This window comes from Nothobranchius furzeri, chromosome 9 (genome assembly GCF_043380555.1).
Source record: "Nothobranchius furzeri strain GRZ-AD chromosome 9, NfurGRZ-RIMD1, whole genome shotgun sequence".
Lineage (NCBI taxonomy): Eukaryota > Metazoa > Chordata > Actinopteri > Cyprinodontiformes > Nothobranchiidae > Nothobranchius > Nothobranchius furzeri.
The window spans coordinates 53,535,868-53,556,538 of NC_091749.1; the positions used below are offsets into that span (position 1 = coordinate 53,535,868).

At 44.2% G+C, this 20,671-nt stretch overlaps 1 protein-coding gene across 2 annotated transcripts in view; it reads left to right on the forward strand.

The window, feature by feature from the left end:
- Nucleotides 1-20,125, forward strand: part of chs1 (chitin synthase 1) — a 38,028-nt gene extending 17,903 nt beyond the window's left edge. For both annotated transcript variants that reach the window (XM_070554937.1, XM_070554938.1), the window contains exons 19-35: nucleotides 5,656-5,856; nucleotides 5,961-6,129; nucleotides 6,317-6,432; nucleotides 6,545-6,724; nucleotides 8,861-8,965; nucleotides 9,883-10,000; nucleotides 10,515-10,596; nucleotides 10,670-10,902; nucleotides 11,006-11,115; nucleotides 11,196-11,277; nucleotides 11,399-11,552; nucleotides 11,728-11,832; nucleotides 12,255-12,365; nucleotides 15,515-15,652; nucleotides 16,135-16,214; nucleotides 19,191-19,257; nucleotides 19,374-20,125. In XM_070554937.1, the coding sequence (XP_070411038.1) occupies nucleotides 5,656-5,856; nucleotides 5,961-6,129; nucleotides 6,317-6,432; nucleotides 6,545-6,724; nucleotides 8,861-8,965; nucleotides 9,883-10,000; nucleotides 10,515-10,596; nucleotides 10,670-10,902; nucleotides 11,006-11,115; nucleotides 11,196-11,277; nucleotides 11,399-11,552; nucleotides 11,728-11,832; nucleotides 12,255-12,365; nucleotides 15,515-15,652; nucleotides 16,135-16,214; nucleotides 19,191-19,257; nucleotides 19,374-19,442 (2,120 nt within the window). In that variant the 3' untranslated portion in view covers nucleotides 19,443-20,125. The remainder of the gene's footprint in view (nucleotides 1-5,655; nucleotides 5,857-5,960; nucleotides 6,130-6,316; nucleotides 6,433-6,544; nucleotides 6,725-8,860; nucleotides 8,966-9,882; nucleotides 10,001-10,514; nucleotides 10,597-10,669; nucleotides 10,903-11,005; nucleotides 11,116-11,195; nucleotides 11,278-11,398; nucleotides 11,553-11,727; nucleotides 11,833-12,254; nucleotides 12,366-15,514; nucleotides 15,653-16,134; nucleotides 16,215-19,190; nucleotides 19,258-19,373) is intronic.
- Nucleotides 20,126-20,671: the final 546 nt, after the last annotated feature.

Consider the following 20,671-nt stretch of genomic DNA (forward strand, 5'->3'; position numbering starts at 1 on the left):
GTGATCTGCTTGGCTTGATCCTCTTTTCTTGGAGCTTTATTTGCAGTGTGTGCAGGGCGCTTAATTCTGCCCCAAACTGACTTTCACTTCAGATTAACTCCGCAGAACACTGGTTTCCTCTCCTTTATGCTGCATTTAACTGTATGTATCACTGTAGCTATATTCTCTCCTCTTCTTCAGTTTTTCTATCAAATGTTTACTTGTGACAACTGCTTTTACCAATTACCCACACTGGGTAGAGCTAAAAGGAGTAAAACTGAAGTAGTTTGCTGAGCTTCACCCCACATGTGATGGGTTTGATTAGCATCCTTTGGGATGGCATCTAATTCTGGTCCTTGAGCCCCTAATCATAAAATTTTTGTTCTGTTTCGTTCCCTCCTGACTGCCAGTGGCAGTAAACAGAGTGGATGTATCTCCTCGCGCTCTGCGCAGGTCGAGTACTAATGTAAACAAAGTCACGCACGTGACACGTAAAGCACCTGGTCGCGAGTCTATAAATTACGCGCCGATAGCTACGTTCGGGTCTCTTTGATCTTCTCGCTGTTGACCTGGCGTGCTTCGCGGGTCAATCGCTCCGTAAGTCCGTGATTCGGATCTTGTCGGTCTAAAGGTGAGTACACTTACTACTTGGCGTCATCCTGCCCGAGACCAGGTGGTCGGAGCGCTCAGGGGAGCCCTCTGGGGCGGTGGATTGACGCGGTTATCTGTCGATTGTTACCAAGAGCGGGCGGTGCGACCGGCGCCGTTCGGACCGCTGCTGCCGGCTCGGATAGGGCTCGCTGGCGGTCGCTGTTTTCCCCTGTGGAAAGGGGAGGGGGTGCGGCCGGCGAGCACTACAGGTAAGTGGGGCTGGACGTTCTGACCGTAGAGGTGTCACGCTCAGATTACCCAGCCAACACACACATTGTGTTTTTTAACAACTCCAGGACTGAATCGCGTTCTTCAGTGTTCATTGAAGTCCTCGCTCAGTTCCTGTGTAGTCGCTGGCGTCTCCCACATCGGTAGGGATGTTGGCGTGTACGTCATGCAGGGCTCCCCTCCAGGTGGAGGACGGCCACGACTTGTGTCCAAAGTGTCTGGGTGTCGGTCACCTCAGAGAAGCGCTGACTGACCCATGCATGAACTGCAGCATTTTGCCGCTGGCGGTGCGGGAGGACAGGCTACGTCAAGTAGAGTGCCTCCTGTTTGAGTCAGACCTGCCACCCTCTGGTATCCCTCATCCGTGTTCCGGGAGACGGAGGGATGGACCGGCTGAGGAACGCGGCAGCCCGAGGTGCAAGAAGCGGCGTATGGCGCACCCCTCTCGCCAGGAAGTGGATACTTTGCGGGCGAAGGTGGAACAGCTCAAAGCGCTGCTGACCAGAGCCCCGGACGAGGGGGGCTTGGACGAACTGATATCTATGAGGGCCTCAAATTCCGAGTTTCAGTCCCTCGAGGAGGAGGGCCTTGGTCGGCTGTTGGGCACACTGGTAGTGGCTCGCCGTCAGGTCTGGTTGGCGCAGGCCCCGGTGTCGGATGACTGCCGACAGAGCCTGCACGGACTGCCCGTGGTGCCGGGCCAGTTGTTCGGGCCCGAGGCTGAGAGGGCGTTGGAATGTCGGCGGCAGTCCAGACAGGCCGCAGAGGCCTGGAGTGGGCATAGCGGGGCAGGGATCCTCCCCGTGCCACAGTCCAGGCCACGAGAGGCACGGGACCCTTGGCGCCGGTTTCGTCCGGCCGCCCCCTTGCAGGTCACCCAGCAGACCGCGGCCGCTGCAGGGACTTGGAGACGCTCGGGGGAAGGTCAGGCACTGCCCCGGGGATCCTCGGGGCAGGACAGGGGCCGCCACCCCCCACCCCCACCCCACCCCCCACCCCACCCCCACCCCAGGGCCCTGAACAGGCGTCGGGACATGGCCTGAGGGCCGTGGGCCGGCGGCAGGCAGATTTTCACCACAGCACCTGGCCCTCTGGGAGGCCCAATGCGGAGACGCTTGGGTGGTTCGAACCATGTCCCAGGGCTACAGGTTGCAGTTCCGCCGTCGGCCCCCACCCCCTTCGGGGGTCAGGGTGACTTCGGTCACAGATCCTGCACAGGTCAGCATCCTGATGCAGGAAATAGATAGTCTCCTGGACAAACGGGCCATAGAGGTCGTTCCGCCGCATTTGCAGGCAGACGGCTTTTATTCAGAGTATTTCTTGGTACCAAAGAAAGATGGGTCCCTGCGGCCGGTAGTGGACCTCAGGGGTCTCAATCGGTTCCTGAAGGTGCTGCCCTTCCCCATGCTTCGGACTCGCGATGTCCTTCAGGTGGTTTGTCCAGGGGAGTGGTTCACGACAATAGATCTCAAGGACGCATACTTCCATGTCCCGATCCATCCGGGGCACAGGATGTACCTGCGGTTTTCTTTCCTCGGGAGGGTGTACCAGTTTCTGGTTCTGCCGTTCGGCTTGTCTCTCGCCCCCCGAGTTTTCACACAGTGCATGAAGGCAGCCCTGAGCCCCCTGTGTCAGGCGGGGTTGGAGGTCCTGCCATATCTTGACGACTGGCTCGTCTGTGCGCCGTTGTGTCGCAAAGTGGGTCTAGTCATGCCCAGTGCCCTTGCCCACGTTGAGGCGCTGGGGCTGACGGTGAACCTGCAGAAGAGTTCTCTGGCTCCGACTCAGGTGGATTTTATTGGCATTGCCATAGATTCTGTGGCCATGCGGGCGAGGCTGACCGAGCAGAGGAGAGTCCGGATTCTGTCTTTGCTCCGGGCCTTTCGCCTTGGGGCAGCACCCCCGGTCCAGGTGTGGCTACGACTGTTGGGGATGCTGGTCTCGGCTTCTGCACTGGTGCCTCTCGGGCTGCTCCACCTTCGACCCTTGCAGAGGTGGTTCAACAGCTTCCGCCTGGATCCCCGGCGACACCGACGGGTCGAGCTGGAGGACACGAGCAGCTGTGTGGCTCTTTTGCGTTGTTGGGACTCGATGAGGCACTTCTTGCCCTTTCTGCGGGGCAAGCATGTGCTCGTCCGGACAGACAGCACCTCGGCGGTGTTCCACATAAACCATCAGGGGGCACCAGGTCATTGCGATCATTGAGGGAGGCTCAGACGCTGTTGACCTGGGCTTACCCTCGCTTGGCCTCCATCAGGGCGCTGCACCTTCCGGGGTGAAGGAACTCGGTGGTGGATTGCCTGTCTCGGCGGGGTCTTCCCCCGGGGGAATGGAGGTTGCACCCTCAGGTGGTGCAGAGGGTGTGGCATCAGTTCGGAGAGGCCCAGGTGGATCTGTTCGCCTCGAGGAGCAGCACGCATTGCCCCTTGTGGTTCTTCCTGGCAGAGGCCGACGCCCCGCTGGGGATGGACGCCCTCACCAATGCCTGGCCGTTGGTTCGGCTGTACACTTTCGCGCCTTTCCCATTGATCTTACCTACCCTCCATCGGGCGAGGGACTCATCACACGAGGTCCTTCTGGTGGCGCCAGACTGGCCCATGAGGGTCTGGTCTCCATTGCTTCTCAGTCTGTTGAATGGAGAGCCGTGGCGGTTGCCGGCGAGACAGGACCCCCTGTCTCAGACGGAGGGGAGGATTTGGCATCTGTCCCCAGATCATCTTCAGCTCACGGTGTGGCCATTGAGGGATGCAGGCAGCCCCCAGTCGGCTTAGAGCCCTCCAAACAGCAGGTGCTGGATAGTGCCAGGGCTCCGTCTACAAGGGCCACGTACGCTCGCTGTAGGCAGCGGTTCTCTACCTGGTGTTCCGGCAGGGAAGTGGACCCTGGTTCTTGTTCCCTGCATGAGGTTCTGTGGTACCTCCGGCACCTGTTTGATAAGGGCCGGGCTGCCTCAACCCTTGAGGTATACCTGGCGACTATTTCAGCCAACCACCTCTTAGTGGATGGCAGGAGCATTGAGGCTCACTATTTGGTGACCCAGGTTCTGCGGGGCGTGAGAAGGTTGAGACCTCCCTTGTGCAGGCCAGCACCTGCTTGGGACCTTCCCCTCGTCCTGCAGGCCCTGTGTGGGCCACCATTTGAGCCGATGACTACCGCCCCTTTGGAAATGGTGTCTGTGAAAACCGCCTTTCTCTTGGCAGTGACAACGGATAAACGGGTCAGTGAGCTGCACGCACTGGACATCAGCTACGCCTGCCTGCGGTGGAAGGCAGATGGGTCGGGGGTGACGCTGTGGCCCAACTTTGCCATTCTTCCCAAAGTTCTGCCCTCTGGCTACGTAAATGCCGCAATCGAGCTGGGGGCGTATTTCCCTCCCCCATTTCATCCGGAGGGAAAACGGCGGGCGAATTTGCTGTGCCCGGTCCGGGCACTGCAGCTCTTTATTGTGGCCACGAACACCATCCGGTAGTCGAACTAGCTGTTTGTCTGTCACGGAGGAGTCAACAGGGGTTGCGCCCTTTCGAAGCAGAGGCTGTCGCATTGGGTCGTGGATGCCATTGTGATGGCTTATGCGGCAGTGGGTGCAGTGGCTCCCCCTGGGATCGTGTGCCATTCCACCAGGAGTGTTACTACATCCTGGGCGGCGATGAGAGGCGTGCCACTGGCGGACGTCTGTGCAACGGTGTCCTGGGCAACTCCGTGCACGTTTGCACGCTTCTACCGCCTCAAAATTGGCCACGGTTCCATGCTGGCTTTGGCGGAGCTGCCTCTGGCGGCTACCTCCTGAGTAGGGGTAAGTTTTACGTTCCTTGTGACACTGCTGGCATAAGTCATCCACTCTGTTTACTGCCATTGGCAGTCAGGAGGGAACGAAACAGAATGGAAGTTACGGTGTAACTATGGTTATGTGAGTTCCTGGATGACTGCCAGTCACAGGGGTCACTCGGAACTTCTCGGGCGAGAAGATCCCCGGAGACCCGAACGTAGCTATCGGCGCGTAATTTATAGACTCGTGACCAGGTGCGCTACGTGTCACATTCGTGACTTTGTTTACATTAGTACTCGACCTGCGCAGAGCACGAGGAGATACATCCACTCTGTTTACTGCCACTGGCAGTCATCCAGGAACTCACAGAACCATAGTCACACCGTAACTTCCGTTACTTCCCTGCTCCAGCACACTGAAGCCCATTAATCACCCACTAATTAAAATCAGGTGTGCTGAAGTAAAAAAAAAAAAATACTCTTAGGGATTTTAAAGAAACAAATATCAGTAAAATTTGTGAAAAAAAAGGCATTAAACTGGTGAAATGATATGATGTAAAAGGGTGGGTTTACAGTACAATTCCCACTAATTCCCACAATGCACCAGAACAGGCAGTGCCATCACAAACGTGGTGGTACCTCAGCTGTCGCAGGCTGTTCATTCAGACGCTGCTTCCTTCTGTCCTAAAAGCCTTCTCAAATACTCAGGAACATGAGCTAATAGAAAACGTGAGTTTAGGCTTTATTTCCTACAGATCTGGGTTTATTTTAGTTTCTGTTTCTTATTTAGCATTTGTTCAGTAGAGTTTTTATTGTGGTTCATTTTAAACAGTTTAGATGACAAGCAGTAAAAGAAAACATAGCATGTAAAATGCAGAGCTATAACCAAGAGAAGGAAATACTATTGGATTTTTTCAATATATTGGTATTTAGGTAATAAAAAATCCTGTGGTTGTTCTGATGTAAATCATCATGTAATCTTTTCATAAAAAACAAATTAATAACCAACTCATGCCCTCTTCCCCCTCCCAGGTCCCATGGTGTGGTATCAGAAGTTTGAATATGCCGTCGGCCACTGGCTTCAGAAGACAGCAGAGCACGTGTTTGGCTCCGTTCTGTGCAGTCCGGGATGTTTCAGTCTGTTCCGGGGCTCTGCCTTAATGGACGACAATATTTTGAAGAGATACACAACAACTGCAACAAGAGGATCCGAATATGTGCAATATGACCAAGGTAGTTAGTTGCACACAGTGACTAAATTTCAGCTTAAATTTCATATCATAACCCAGCTTCACTGGTAACTCTGTGTTAAAGATGAATCTCTCTGACTTTTGTAGGGGAGGATCGCTGGCTGTGCACTTTGCTGCTGCAACAAGGATGGCGTGTGGAATACAACGCTGCATCAGATGCCTACACCAACTCACCACAAGAATTCAAAGAGTTTTACAACCAGAGGAGACGATGGGGCCCTTCCACTCTGGCTAACACGCTGGACTTGTTGCACAGGTCTATAGACTAAAGCAATAATTACACTGAGTTATGACACTGGCCGAATAGTCATCATAAAATGTTCAAACTTGACTTATTGTGTTTATCATTTTCTGTCTATTATTTAAGATTTTTAGTCACATCTACTGATTATACAGTCTGATATTCATTCTAATGTTGTTTCTGTGCTTATGATTTATTAAAGTGGCAAAGAGACGGTGAAGAGAAACATGTCCATCTCAAGGCTTTATATCTTCTATCAGATGTTCACTGTTGGCTCTTCTATCCTGGGACCAGCCTCTGTGACTCTCATGATAGCAGGTTGGTTTATTATTACGACTTCTTGGTTATGGTAATTGAGTTTTCATCGTGAACTGTTAAGTGGAGCATCTGGATAAGTCACATTCGCTGTGATATTTTCTCTTCTTACCAGGTGCTTTTCAGTTTGTCTTCCAAATCGCTGCTACACTCTCCATCATCATCGCCTGTGTCCCGCCAGTGTTCTACATCATCATTTGTTTTGTGACCAAGGCCAACACACAAATAACAATCGCTGCCATCATGAGCATTTTTTATGCATTCCTCATGACTGCATCCTTTTTTTCCATCATTGGTGGGTACTGCTTAAATTTTTTAGCAACATTTTTTATTGCAGTTTTCACTGCATGTTTTTTAACAGACACATATCACCACCCAAATTCATCCACCCCAGTATACTGGATGAAAATAAAATTTAAAAAATTATACTAGGATTCAGGCTGACATAAAAAACAACATAAATACACACTCGCAGAATAAACTGCCAGCACTTACATTATCAAAAAATGGCATAAATAGCATCACATTTTATCCAATTTTTCCACTGGACCTAGCACATGGTGTCCTTAACCTAATGGCCAAACGTTGGTGGATGAGAATCCTTCCATTTGGATAGAGTCTTCTGGCCAACAAGGAACAAAAGCCAGTCATGCTCCACTGGCATCCAAAGAAGCACCCACTCTAAATACTCACAACAGAGTAGCAAAGGGACCTGGGCTCACAGCAGTTCCACATATCTTGGAAAGAGGATTAACAATAGACCACCTAAATCCAAGTAGTTTTGGGCAAGTCCAGAGTGGCAGGTGATGGTTTTCAATGCTCGCATGTCCAAGTCCGGCCTATTCCTGGACAATCTGTCTTTGAACCGATGCAAACGGTGCACCACTTTGAACGGAATATCGATTTATGAATTTTCCTTGGAACCTTGTCCCAGACAAAATCCGAAAATTCAACACCCAGGTCCAACTCCCATTTCCTTTCTAAAACATACTGGACTGAAGGTGTGACCTGAGCAGGATATAAAGTAGGGATGGACAATATATTGGCATCAATATCGGTATCTGCTGATGTTAGTCATTTTTTAACATATCAGCATCGGTTCAATAAATAAAACCGGGCCGATATTAACAATCAATATTTTTTCCATCTCGTCTCCATTTGTTTGCCTGTTTCAGAGGGTGAGGGGGATGATGTGTAATTGTTTTAGTCATGTGAACGGTGAATGAAATCATCTCAGAAGCGTAAATGTGTGTGTTGTGTGTACATAATGATGGAAATTCAGCTTGAATAATTTTTATTCTATACAAAATCTGCTGATTTTAGAAGCATTAATGTCAGTATATTGGTATCGGCAAATATTGGTTATTGGCCATGTTAGGTAATTTTATCTCCCATCCAGGATTACCTTAGGGAAAGTCCAACACGCAGGGGTTATAATAAACAGCTGATCAATTACCAATACCTATAATCAACCGACAATAAATTGAGACTTTGCAAAGTGGAGAGATGAAATGATACACACGAGTCGGTAGTCAGTTCACTCTCATCAGACAAAACCCTCCGAAAGCATTTATTAAGGTAGACACACAAAATGATAAACGCGCACACAATTACACACAAACATTCGAGGTTCTCACAGCCTCTCAGGCAGGAAGGCACACCAGGTGCAATTTCTAAACCAACAGAGCTGTCTGGCCCATAACCCAGAGTACTACTGATAAGGGGGGCACCAGCACCAAGTTCTGGTACCGAGGGCAAGGTCAATTCTCCCTGTTAGAGCTACAGAGTACAAATACAAATATAATGAGGATGAAACCTTCGTTTAACTTTAGCACCAGATGTTACACAGTCAAAATCATTTCAATATTGTTTTCATCCAACAGGCCATAACAGCGATCTTAATATCGGATATTGATATTGGCCCAAAATTTTCATATCACTAGTATAAAGTCTGCTCAAAGCTTTCTTAGAAGTTGTCCAACAGTCCAAGTTCTCATCAAGAAGAGTCTGAGATGAGCACAGGGGAAAACATTCAGTTAGATTTAACAACGTGTCTCAGTTGTAGGTACTCAAAGAATTGAGTTTTGAATATGAAATTTGACCACTAGTTGTTCACAGAAGGAAAATGTACCATCAACATGTAAATATAGAGAGACCTTAAGGCCAACTGTTCAATGCCTGCTGTGGGCAGCAAACGATAATCCAATTAAACCAAAAGACCGTCCACACTGATTCCAGATCTTAATTGTTTGAACCATGGGATTGGCTGAGTAAGAAGATATCGAGCACAGAAAGTGCAGTCGGGAGCAGAGTGTAGCTACAGGAGAGCTAGAGACTATCTCCATAGCCATCCAACTCAGTATAATACTTAAACTAAATTATGTTTTTATTAATGGTTTAAACATTTTCACAATATTTTTTCTCATTTTAGGTGACATGGTGGTGCAAGGGACATTCTTGACCCCAACTGGAGTTTTTCTGGTTTCCATGGCAATCATGTACTTGGTGACAGCTGTACTACACCCAGAGGAAATGAGTATGTTTCTATCATAACATTGGCATGGATTGAGGGTTTTCCACCCACAAGTGAAAATGTTTAAACAGCTTTTACACACTAGTGTCAAACGGTGTCAAACATTCTGGATTTTTTTTTTTGTCTTTCGTCTTTGTCTTCAATTTTTTATTAGAATTTCTTTCCAAATAGATTAGAATAGAAGAGATAGAAGGCCTTTTATTAAAAATTTTACTGGCTTTTAAAATTGCTATTGATGTTTTTTTTATACATTTTGTTACATTACAACATGTTACATGATGTAATAATTTACGGCACTTTGGTTATATTTTGTTCCTTCACATTACTTAGCAATTAGTTACTACAGTGCCGTAATTGACATAACACTACTTTACATCATATTTCATTTCTTTACATTACATTACTTTACTTCATATCACGTTGTTACATTACTTCATGATACATTATTTTATGTGACGATAAGTTATTTAAAATAACGTATTCCTAATTGACATTACTTTTGATTCTTTTTTTTTTACAAAAATAAAACATTATGTTATGTTATGTTACTTTATATTAAGTAATGTCATGCAGTTCATGTCGTGTAACAACAGGATTTGTTATTACATTAAAATATCTTTGGATATTTTACCTCACAATCACACATTACTTTACATTTTCTTACATTACTTCTTCAAATTACTTTTTGTTATCTTATGTTGTGTTACTTTATATAACTTTACAATATTGTGTTACTTTGTAATGTTACAGTATGTTACTTAAATATTTCACATTTCATTGATCTTAATTTACTTAAAAAAACTTGGTGTTATGTTTTATTACATTATAATATGTCAATTTAAAGTATGTTACTTTTTGGTTGTGTCAAATACTTTGATTAAAGTTTTTCTTACATGATTTTGCACTACTGTCTCCTCCAGGTTTGATTATATATGGTCTGATGTATTTCATCTGTATCCCCAGTGGATACCTCCTTCTCACCATCTACTCACTGGTTAACATGAACAATGTGTCTTGGGGCACAAGAGAATCGAACAAGTAATGGAAAGGAGCTTAGGCAAACACATACTTTTCCGTATTGAATCAACTTTTAATTATTTGATTATGACATTAAAAATAAAAATCTGAAATTTCAATCAATCAGTTTGAAAAGCCAGTGGATATTTCCAGGCTTGATTCTGGGGTCACAGTTGCTACTTTTTGAACAGTGTGAATAAATTTCAGGGGCATGAATTGTATGATTGTGGGACTCATTTCAGTTTTTACCAATGACTAAAATGTAGATTGTTTGATCTTCACATCCAGTAAAAGATTGATTGTGCTGCTTGGTGTTTGATTGAAAAATAAATCAAGGCACAGTAATATTTTTGGACTTTTGATTGAAAATAGTCCACCAAATTATCAATCTTCTGTTAATTATGACAGCAAGAGTATCTGAGCTTACAAACAAGCATCAACCTAATCAGTCAATCACCAATCTTCTTAACACTTAACATATTTTCATTTATTCTGTTGTTTCTCTCTTCTGACTGCCCTTTCTTCTCTCTATTAGGGGAGAAGCAGAACAGAAAAAGCACCACAATCTTCTGTGTAAAAGAGACTGTAAACTTTGCTGCTGGGACATGAAAATACAAGTGACGTAAACAGAAACCTACAACCAACCCTTTCACTGAGTAGATGGTTATAATGTATTCTTCTGTTTTGCAGATAACTCAGGAAACAGAAAATCTTATGCTCCAACAGATCACCGGTGTGGTTGGTCAGCAAGCACTTCCTCTAATTTCCACAAACACTGAGAAAACCCCTCAATCTAGCGCAAAACCTGAGCCTCAAACCAAAGCGGAAGCCTCCCCAGAAAAAGCCGTGGAACTTAAACATTGTCCAGCTGACAAACACAAAGACAAGGGGTCAAAAGGAAGTGATGCTGGAACCAGTGATCGGTATGATTATGTTCATTTTGTTAGATAAAAACTACCTGCACAGAAAGTTTAATCACCAATAATTTAACCAAAAGCTGATAAGCGTACTTGTGATTGTGAACAGTAGCAACAGTATTGAGAAAAAGAGCATTCCAGACTCATCTGATGAAGATGAAGAGGAGCTTAACTTCATGATTGATGATTTAGAGGAAGTAGAAGAAATCCCTGTCAACGGTGAGAAAAGCTTGGATTCATTTTTTATATCCTGAATGCTGAAGTACATGTGGTATACTACAATAGTGTACCTTTTACAGACTGGGTGGAGCCTGTGAGACATGAGTTTTTGAAGAAGCTGACTTGTGCAAACATGAAGAGAAATCTACAAGCACAAATTCGGTAAATGTCTACGTTTTGACTTGTAAGACTTTGAAATGGCATCTGCAGATATTTTGATGGCGGTTGCAACACATGTCTCTAAACCATTTGGTTGTTTGTTTGTTTTTTGCACCTGGCCCAGATACACACTCCGCAACAAAGATTATGATGATGTGTGTGAGGAGTTGGTCCTGATGTTGACAGACACTTTGACGACAGAGCTGGCTTCAGTAGGACCTGAGGATGTTTTGGATCAGCCTAAAATTGAGGAGCTACAACATGCACTGACAAAGCAGGTGATTAGATTGAATTTAGTTTAAAAAAATCTTTCTTTCATGAATTATTTCAGATCAGTTTATTCAGCTGATTTGTGGTTTCTATCTTTTGAAATACTGCTGAATGAACGACGTAGGTTTTTGGATTATCAGAAAGTAAAAAATACAAGGTGTAAATAACTTTTTTGTACTTTAGGCTCGGCAAATCCTTAAAAACGATCGAATGATGCAATTAGAGAAGAGAGTAAAAAGTGCCATTGAGAAAACCCTCACTGCACCACAAATTGAAAGACTGGATGAGGTAAATACTCATTTTGTCCAAATGTTATGCTGGTTTACTTCTACAGAACACATGTTGGTTTGATTTAATACATGGAATGAAATTATGTGTATGTGGTTTTGTGTTTTTTGCGTGTTATCTTTTGGAAACACAAGACAGTAATGATGGTCACTGTCTTCCAGTTGTGGAGTGGAGGGATTTCTGCCGGGCAAACACTAAGAAAACCAAACATTTGCATTTATCATTTTTAAACTAATCCTTCAAAATGTGTGTGTGTGTGTGTGTGTGTGTGTGTGTGTGTGTGTGTGTGTGTGTGTGTGTGTGTGTGTGTGTGTGTGTGTGTGTGTGTGTGTGTGTGTGTGTGTGTGTGTGTGTGTGTGTGTGTGTGTGTGTGTGTGTGTGTGTGTGTGTGTGTGTGTGTGTGTGAATATGTGTGTGTTTAGGGTGAGAAGGACTTCTGGGAAAAGCTGATTGAGCGATACTTGACCCCAATCAAAGACTCACCGGAACACAAGGAAAGAGTCAGCAAAGAACTGAAGTCACTGCGCAACAAGGTGAACACAATCTGCATCTTCTGTTACAGCAAACGTGTAGGGCTTAAATCATTTATTTTAGTACATTTGTTTTTCCACGTGATTATTGTTTAAATGTTGAAATTCTGATTAATCGATTAGAGCAAGAAAACAGGATCTCACATGATGACGATTCTGTTACAACGCGCAAAAATCAGTCTGAACGTGGTTTTGTTGAGATCTTCAGGCATGTTTTAACGATGCAATGGGCTACCTGTTTGATACCAAGGACCAAGGTATTATGCAGTGTTGCCAACTCAGCGACTTTGTCGCTGTTCCTAACGACTTTTTGACCCCCCTCAACGACTTTTTTTCCAAAAAGCGCCTAGCGATAAATCTAGCGACATTTCTCAGGACGCTTTGCTACTTTCTGTAGAACTTTCTTAGATATTTCTTAGATATTCCCTACAGATTAGCAACAAAGAAACCATTTGCACTCTGAACCGTTCTTCCAGGAGTAAGGAAAGAGAGCGATAATCTGCACATGTGCACGAGAACTGACCAATCATAAACCGTTTTCGGCTGGGCGAAGACAAAAGGTACAGCTGTAGAGCTGGAGACCGCCGACTTACGTCTACTGCTGCTGCAGGCTCACGCTTCTACTAGAGACGGCGCAGGCATCAACCTGCCATCTCTGGTTCTGCAGCCGTCAGACACTTTGGTTTTTCCTGCATTTGGCAAATAAAGTCAACGGGAGTTTCAACTACCATCCCGTTTACACATGCAGCTCTGTGGCTCATCTGAATTTCCTTCAGTGACACGGGGATGGTTATACCATGAGACACCCGCTCCCTTTTGCTCGGTGCGCCGTTATTATCACGATGGAGAGAAACTATGAGGTGTAAAAAAAACCCAGCTTTTTAGGAAAATGTCTGTGAGAATGAGGAAAGCAGGTCTGAGGTATATCCTACAACAGAACTGTTTGGATCACCACACCATATCTGTCTTAATGTAACTGTATTTATACTGTTGGAATTTATTTTACATATGAAAGCAATTTGGGCCATTTAATCATATTAATTAATAACATGAACACATTAAATAGTTTTTTATTTTCCTCCCTTTTAGTCCTAAAAAGACCAACATGTTTTTAAAATCTATCTTTTACATGCTATGGGGAAAATGAAAGCCAATCTGGCGTGATGACATCATGAATATGCAAATTAGCATTTGACGTCATCTGGCAACATCTTGGTGACTTTCTGGGACAACGTCAGCCACTTTCTATCAGGGGGAGTTGGCAACACTGGTAGTATGATGGAAGAATGTCCATCTGGTGGTACATTGCTGTGACTCAGTCATCTTAAAGCAGGGCTGGCCATGATGGCCTCGTGAATAGGGTATGACTCCATCAAGTCATCTGTGTCATGATAGCATGATCTTCAATCATGTAGCAACATCTTGTGGGCCATTCCCATCTGTACCGGGTCGGCCCGGGCCGGGTAGCCCCAGTCGGCCCCAGCCTGGCCCGGTTGATTCCACACATCCTTGTCTTAAGCCCATGTGGACTGATTCTACCCACCAATCAGAGGCTTGCACTAATGGAAGGTGTGATTTTGCTGTCAGCGGTGGGCGTGTTGGCCCTGGTCGGCCTGAAGCAGACCCCCTCGAGAAGAGGGCTGAGAATGAGCCTTGGTTGGCCCGGAAAAATACCAGGCCACCCAGATATGTAAACAACCTAAGCCCCATTCCCATCTGTACCGGGTCGGCCCGGGCCGGGTAGCCCCAGTCGGCCCCAGTCTGGCCCGGTTGTTTCCACACATCCTTGTCTTAAGCCCATGTGGGCTGATTCTACCCACCAATCAGAGGCTTGCTCTAATGGAAGGTGTGAATGGGCTGACTCTACCCACCAATCAGAGGCTTGCTCTAATGGAAGGTGTGAATTTCTTGTCAGCAGTGGGTGTGTTGGCCCTGGTCGGCCTGAAGCAGTACCCCTCGGGAAGAGGGCCGAGAATGAGCCTTGGTTGGCCCGGGAAAATTCCAGGCCACCCAGATATGTAAACAACCTACGCTACCCGGCCCGGGCCGACCCGGTACAGGTGGGAATGGGGCTCTACGCTACCCGGCCCGGGCCGACCCGGTACAGATGGGAATGGCCCATTGGTGTGTTGCACAGATAATTCCATGACCTTATATAATAATTAGACTAGACGTCTCAGCATACTTCCTTTTTTCAAAATGTTGTGTTTTTGGAGGCAGAAACTGCACACTAGGAATGTGAGGCTTGAATGTCCTGCCAAGACCTCTAAACACAATCACTGTGCTGATAAATGACAGGAAAATGTATATATGAACTCTCAGTGGCAAGTAAAGTGCTTTTCTCAATTAATGGTGGAGGCGGGGCTTAATAGTTATACTGCAGCCTTCCACAAGAGGGGTGCTTGTTTTGCTCCTCTGTCTATTTACTAGAGATCTCGATGGGTTAGTCATTTGCACCTCATGGGTATGGCTGGAGGATATTTAAGATGGAATAAACAGTTTGGGCTTTGTTGTTGTGATCCTTTTTATGTAGTTTTAATGGGGGGTGGGAGGGTTAGGTTTAGTAAAATAGATTTTTTTAATTACTGTTGTCAGAAAAAAATGTTTATGTGGACTAAAACGTGTTAAGGAAACATTCATACAAATCCAAACTGACACCATTGAGAGATAAAAACTACTTTTAGAGAAAAGCTCTGCTGCAAGACTGATTTTCTTAAAGCAGCAGATCCTCGTGGATGCATGTCTGTGGTATTTATCACAATATAAAACTAATTTAGTACATCTGACTCATACTGCATTGTTTATTTAAAAGATGTTTGCCAACATTTAAAAAGGAAATATGTCATTTTTTTACATTAAGTCAATATTTTAGTCACAAAATGGACCTAAATGTTGTTAATAATTGTTTAAAATCCAGTCATCCATGACATGGTAACACTAAACTGGTTTTTAGTTTGGTTTTTACTTAAAATATTTCCATTCCCATTCAGACCAGTGTGGGAATCCCATACATTTAAAGTGTCACAAACTACTGTTAACATAAAAACCCTTTAGGTCTAATTGTCATCTGAGTGGCTATCATAGGGTCCTAATGTTACAGCCTCGTGCCTAATGCTAAAACATATGAATCTTGAAACTGTCCTATTTTCCAGGCTGTCTTCCTGTACTTCATCATCAACGTGCTGTGGGTGGTAGCCACCTTCTTCCTGCAGGCCATTGGAAATGATATCATCAGCATCAAGATCCCCAAATTTTCTCCTGATGGGAATCATACTGGAGAATACCTGAAGGTAGAGAAACACTGCACTGGATGCAGATGGTGCAGAAGCAGGATTGGGATTTCACCTGTAGAGTTTGTTCGTATCCCACACAGGGGCGCCTCCAGAAAATTTTGATAGGGGTGGCCAGACAGAGTCAAAGAAGTTTTTGGGGTGACACACCAAATTGGTCCTTGTGGTAACTCTGGGAGAGTTTAGCCTGTGGTGATATATTGCATTGCTCCTTTATTTATTTTATTTTTTTTAAGTATGTATCCAAAACATTTAAAGAGCAAGTCACCCCTACCAGGTTCTTACTCAACTCCCACTTCCTGTTTGAAAAATGCAACAGATGCTGTTGCCTAGCAGACCAAGAAGGCGGAGCCGCTAACAAATACACACACACACACAGGCTCACAACGACATTGTGAAATACACAATGGACTGAATTTAGATGAGCCAGACCAGCTAAAATAAGGAAACGCCATGTTGCTCTTCTCTCGTTGTTGTGACAGGTGGAGCCTCTCAGTTTGATGTTCCTGTTGTCCTTTGCTGTTCTTCTACTTGTTCAGTTTCTGGCCATGCTGTATCACAGGTAAAACAGATACTTTACTCACACCCCTACAAGTCCATTCTGGACTCACACAAATCAGCCGACATGTGTTTCAAACCTCAAGGATTGATTAAGTTGCAGAGACTGTAAATTTCACTCAAAGGCAGAGAAATGTAACTTATCTAGGTTTAAATACTCCCCCATCTCCAACATGAGAAAGGAATACTCAAAATTAGAGATCGACCAGTACTGATATCCAATAATACCGCTGTTGTGTGACCAATAAAAGATAATTGCAGATACTGTCTCTATCTATCTATCTATCTATCTATCTATCTATCTATCATCTATCTATCTATCTATCATCTATCTATCTATATATATATATATATATATATATCCCTCTCTCTCTCTCTCTCTCTCTCTCTCTCTCTCTCTCTCTCTCTCTCTCTCCAGCCATATATATATGGTTGAGGCCCTCCCCATTGCAAAATGACTGTATCATTGGGGCTGTTTGGGTTGACAACTTATTAGGCGCAGATTGAATGAATAGCATTTTTCAACAATGGACTAAGCCTTTTGCAAACACATCTCTTTTTTCTTGATGTATATACATATTTATGAAATTCAATATGAAAACATCCCTTTCTCTCTCTCTCAATTCAATTCAGTTCAATTTATTTATATAACTAGTCAGTGACTCGATGCAACCTGCTGGGTTCCTTATGTAGGAAACATTTTACCGATTTGCTTAATGATCTGAACTGTATTGCAATTTTTACTTTGTGAAGAGCCTTGAGACGACTCTTGTTGTGATGCGGCACTATATAAATAAACTGAATTGAACGGATGATGAGCTCACTAACTGATAGCAGGTTCAAGCGGTCATCCTGCTACGTCAGAAGAGTTTTTCGAGACCCTGCCCACCCTCATCCAGACAGCCGCACAGAATTCACCACCTTTCGCAGAATTGCCACCTTATCGTGGTGGAAGGGTTTGAGGAGCTCCATGATCTTGGAAGCTGTGTTGTCAGGGACATCAGCCCCTGTCTCCAATGGCAACATGGTCTCAGCTTAGGGCTCAGACTAAGAGCGGTTCAAACCTAGAGGACTGCACCTGTGGGAGTGAAACAGGTCTGAGGGTGGACCAAAACTCTAAGAGCATTATTGTAATGTTTCTACTCAAGTAGGAGTAAATAGTAATAATCTACAAAAGATTCCAGGAAAAATAAAAGTAGCAAGGGTCCTCAAGCACTGAGTAACTGATCATAACAGCTGATTTAAATTGTTTACATTATTTAAAGATGCATTATGTAGAAATGAAGGAAAATGACATCCTGTGGTAAAACGTGGTTACTGCAGCCACTTTAAACAACTCTGGAGCTTTTTGCCGGCCATCGTTAAATTACAATTGTAGTGCCGCAACATGAAATATGTTTCAGTATAACCTTCCTTCCAAAATTACTGAAACATTAGACTCTTTTGGGATTCTCTCACTGTAGAATTCTCACGATATTCTTACATTCTGCACCTTTACTTAGATTAATAAAAATAATACAAAGTTGCAAAGAAAAGTTCATTTGCTGTTAGCCAATCAGACGAGAGATGTGCAAATTTCAGGAAAAAAGAGCAGGAAAATGCGCACCAGAGCTTTTATTCTCCTGAGTGTGACTTACTACTAGAGACAGTTGCATATGAAATAAAAATATGAGTAAAGTGGTCTATATCTTGTGCCAGCAGGCAGGCCCCTTTTAAAACTTCTTCAGAAAATTTTATCTGTTTTTTTCTATTTCTAGTTTTGTAATTGTATCACATTGTTGTGAGGCACTTTGTGTTTTTCACCTGAGAAATGTGCTAGAAAAATAAAAGTGAATTCTTTGGCACTTTAAATTGGAACAGAAAATGAACATGGCCGCTTAAATAGCTGAAAACTGGGGCTTGAAATTCTGAAAGAGTCCAAGGCCCAAATTAACCTGGTCCTGAGATCAGGAAGACTGAGGTTCCTCCTGATAGGTGGCAGAGCATCTCTGTACACCAGCAGGAGGACCTCATCTCCAAGCCACCTGGTGAGGGGGCAATGGCTAGGCCCAGCCTGACGAAGCGCCTGCCGTCACTTCCAGTGACTCCATTCTCCTTGATGGAGATGGGGTAGCCATGATTTTGAGAGTGTTGAGAGGTGCCTTGGGCCTCGCCTCACGGCTGGGGATGATGGACTTCTGCTTCTGTGACTCCAACTTGGCCTTGAAGGACTGGCCAAACAGAAGGAGATAGGCTTATCCAGATAGCCCTGTCCCAGTCCGTGTACAGGACATTGAAAAGGTCCAGCCACCACCACTGAGGCCACACCTTTACCTTGGGAGAGGGCAGTGCAGCGGGATGCGCACCTCTTTGAGGAGATGGACTAGTGGGCTATTCAAGGGGACCTGAACCTGGAGGTCCACCAAGCCACATTGCCTGGTAGGTCTGGAGCTTCCTCCGCCAGAGGTTTTGGGAGGAACTGGGAAGCCTCCAGGTCGGACTCTGTCAGTCCGTCTACCATAAGTCACACACTTATGGGGGGGCTCAGATGCACCTGTTAGAGGATGTAGAAGTCAGCTGGTGAAGAAAGTGTGCAGTCTTATTTCCTGATATTTGGAAATCTCGTCTCTACCAGTGACTGCTTTGCTGCTATAATGGATTCAAGGTCGTTTTGAAACCTGCAGTTACTTACTCCTTCACTAATTATGATTTACACACACTACACATATTTTTGCTTCTGAGATGGCTACCATCACTGTCATGTGGTTATTCAATTACACATCATCACCCCCTCACCCTCTGAAACACAAACTGAAACTATATGAAAAAAATATCTGTTGTTAATATCGGCCCAGTTTTACTTATTGGACCGATACAGATATTTTTTTTAAATTTCTTACCAAGATTGATGCTGATATATTGTGCATCCCTTCTTAAAATTATCTACTTTATTCTAGTTTTTTGTGCATTTTCTAAATGTTTTGAGCCTTTCTATGTGCAGGGTCTACACTCTGATCCATGTGGTCTCTTATCGTGGCTCAGAAAAAGACTACAAAGTGAGAGAGATTGTAAGTAATCATGGGGCGCCACCTTTGTACTGTTCTACAAACAGAAGTTTGTAAATGTGAATTCATTTGTAATTATGACTCTTGAGATCTGAAATTTGTGTATTTTTGCCAAACAGGAGGATGAAAGTGAGGATCTCACCTTTGCAAACCGAAATGCCATTACAGTAACCAGCGAAGACTTCTAAACAACTGCTATTAAGTTCCTTACCAACCTACGGCTGCTTTTTCTGTGAGGGTTTATTTCTTTAAGTCTTCACGACAAATTCATGCTTGCATGTTTTTATCAAACCACACATAGGTTGCTAAGATTTGTTGTATCCGATGCCGTGTCCTTACTTGGTCGACACAGCTAGTTAACTTTTCACCATTCCGCATCAACATTGGGAAGCTAACCAGCATTAGAGAAATCGTTTTCCTTTATCAAGAGTTTAATACGTTTTGTTTGGCAATAATAAATGAGAAAGTGGATGTAGGTTTTTAAAAAGCCACTGGAGAGTGGTTTTAATGACTGTTTTACCTAAATGTGTATTTATTTTGTCTGCATGGATAAATGCATCTTGATTAAAGATGATGTCGCACAAGCCATGCTCTCCATTTGACAGTAATGTTTTATTGATAATCTTTCCATTACATATTTGCACACAGACTTATACTTTATGGTTTATGATGTTCTAGAGTAATTGGAGTTACCTTTAGAACATCGCATTTAAATTGAGTAATTATGAATGTTGGTAATTGAAAAGAGGGGAAAAGTCCATAAACGACTTAACTGGCTGGAAAAACTGTAGAATTAATTAAAACTGTGAATAATCTATTTGTATTTGTAAAATGACCTGTATAAACTTTAAATAAACTATTTTCTGCAAGGTACTAAATCACATGATTTTTCTGTATCTAATTAATGGTAAAATAGTTGGAGACAGCCATGAGTTCTTTCAATATGTTATTTTTGTCACAAAGAAGAAAGTGTTTCTTACATTTCCAACAGCTTGTTGTATTAATGCTTCTGTCTGTGATGCAGGTTTGTATGATCTTTAGGACCAATTAAACCAGTGACTCTGCAATCTCAAAGTTAACTAGACATAAGACAGATAACCCTAACCCTTACCCTTTGGCCAATGAAAGAAAAACCCACAACAGTCACAGAAATAACTCGAATCTGACTGAAGTAATGACAAACTCATGGAACAAGCCTGGACAAAGATGATGGTACCCCAACTTAATATTTTGTTGCACAACATTTTGAGGCAATCACTGCAATCAAACAATTCCTGTAACTGTCAATGAGACTTCTGTGCCTCTCAGCAGGTATTTTGGCCCACTCAAGAGCAAACTTGTAGATCAGTTGATCCAATGATTGAGTTATGCTGCAGATGGACTTTAACAGACACCGTAGTTGTGACGTGGGAGGTGT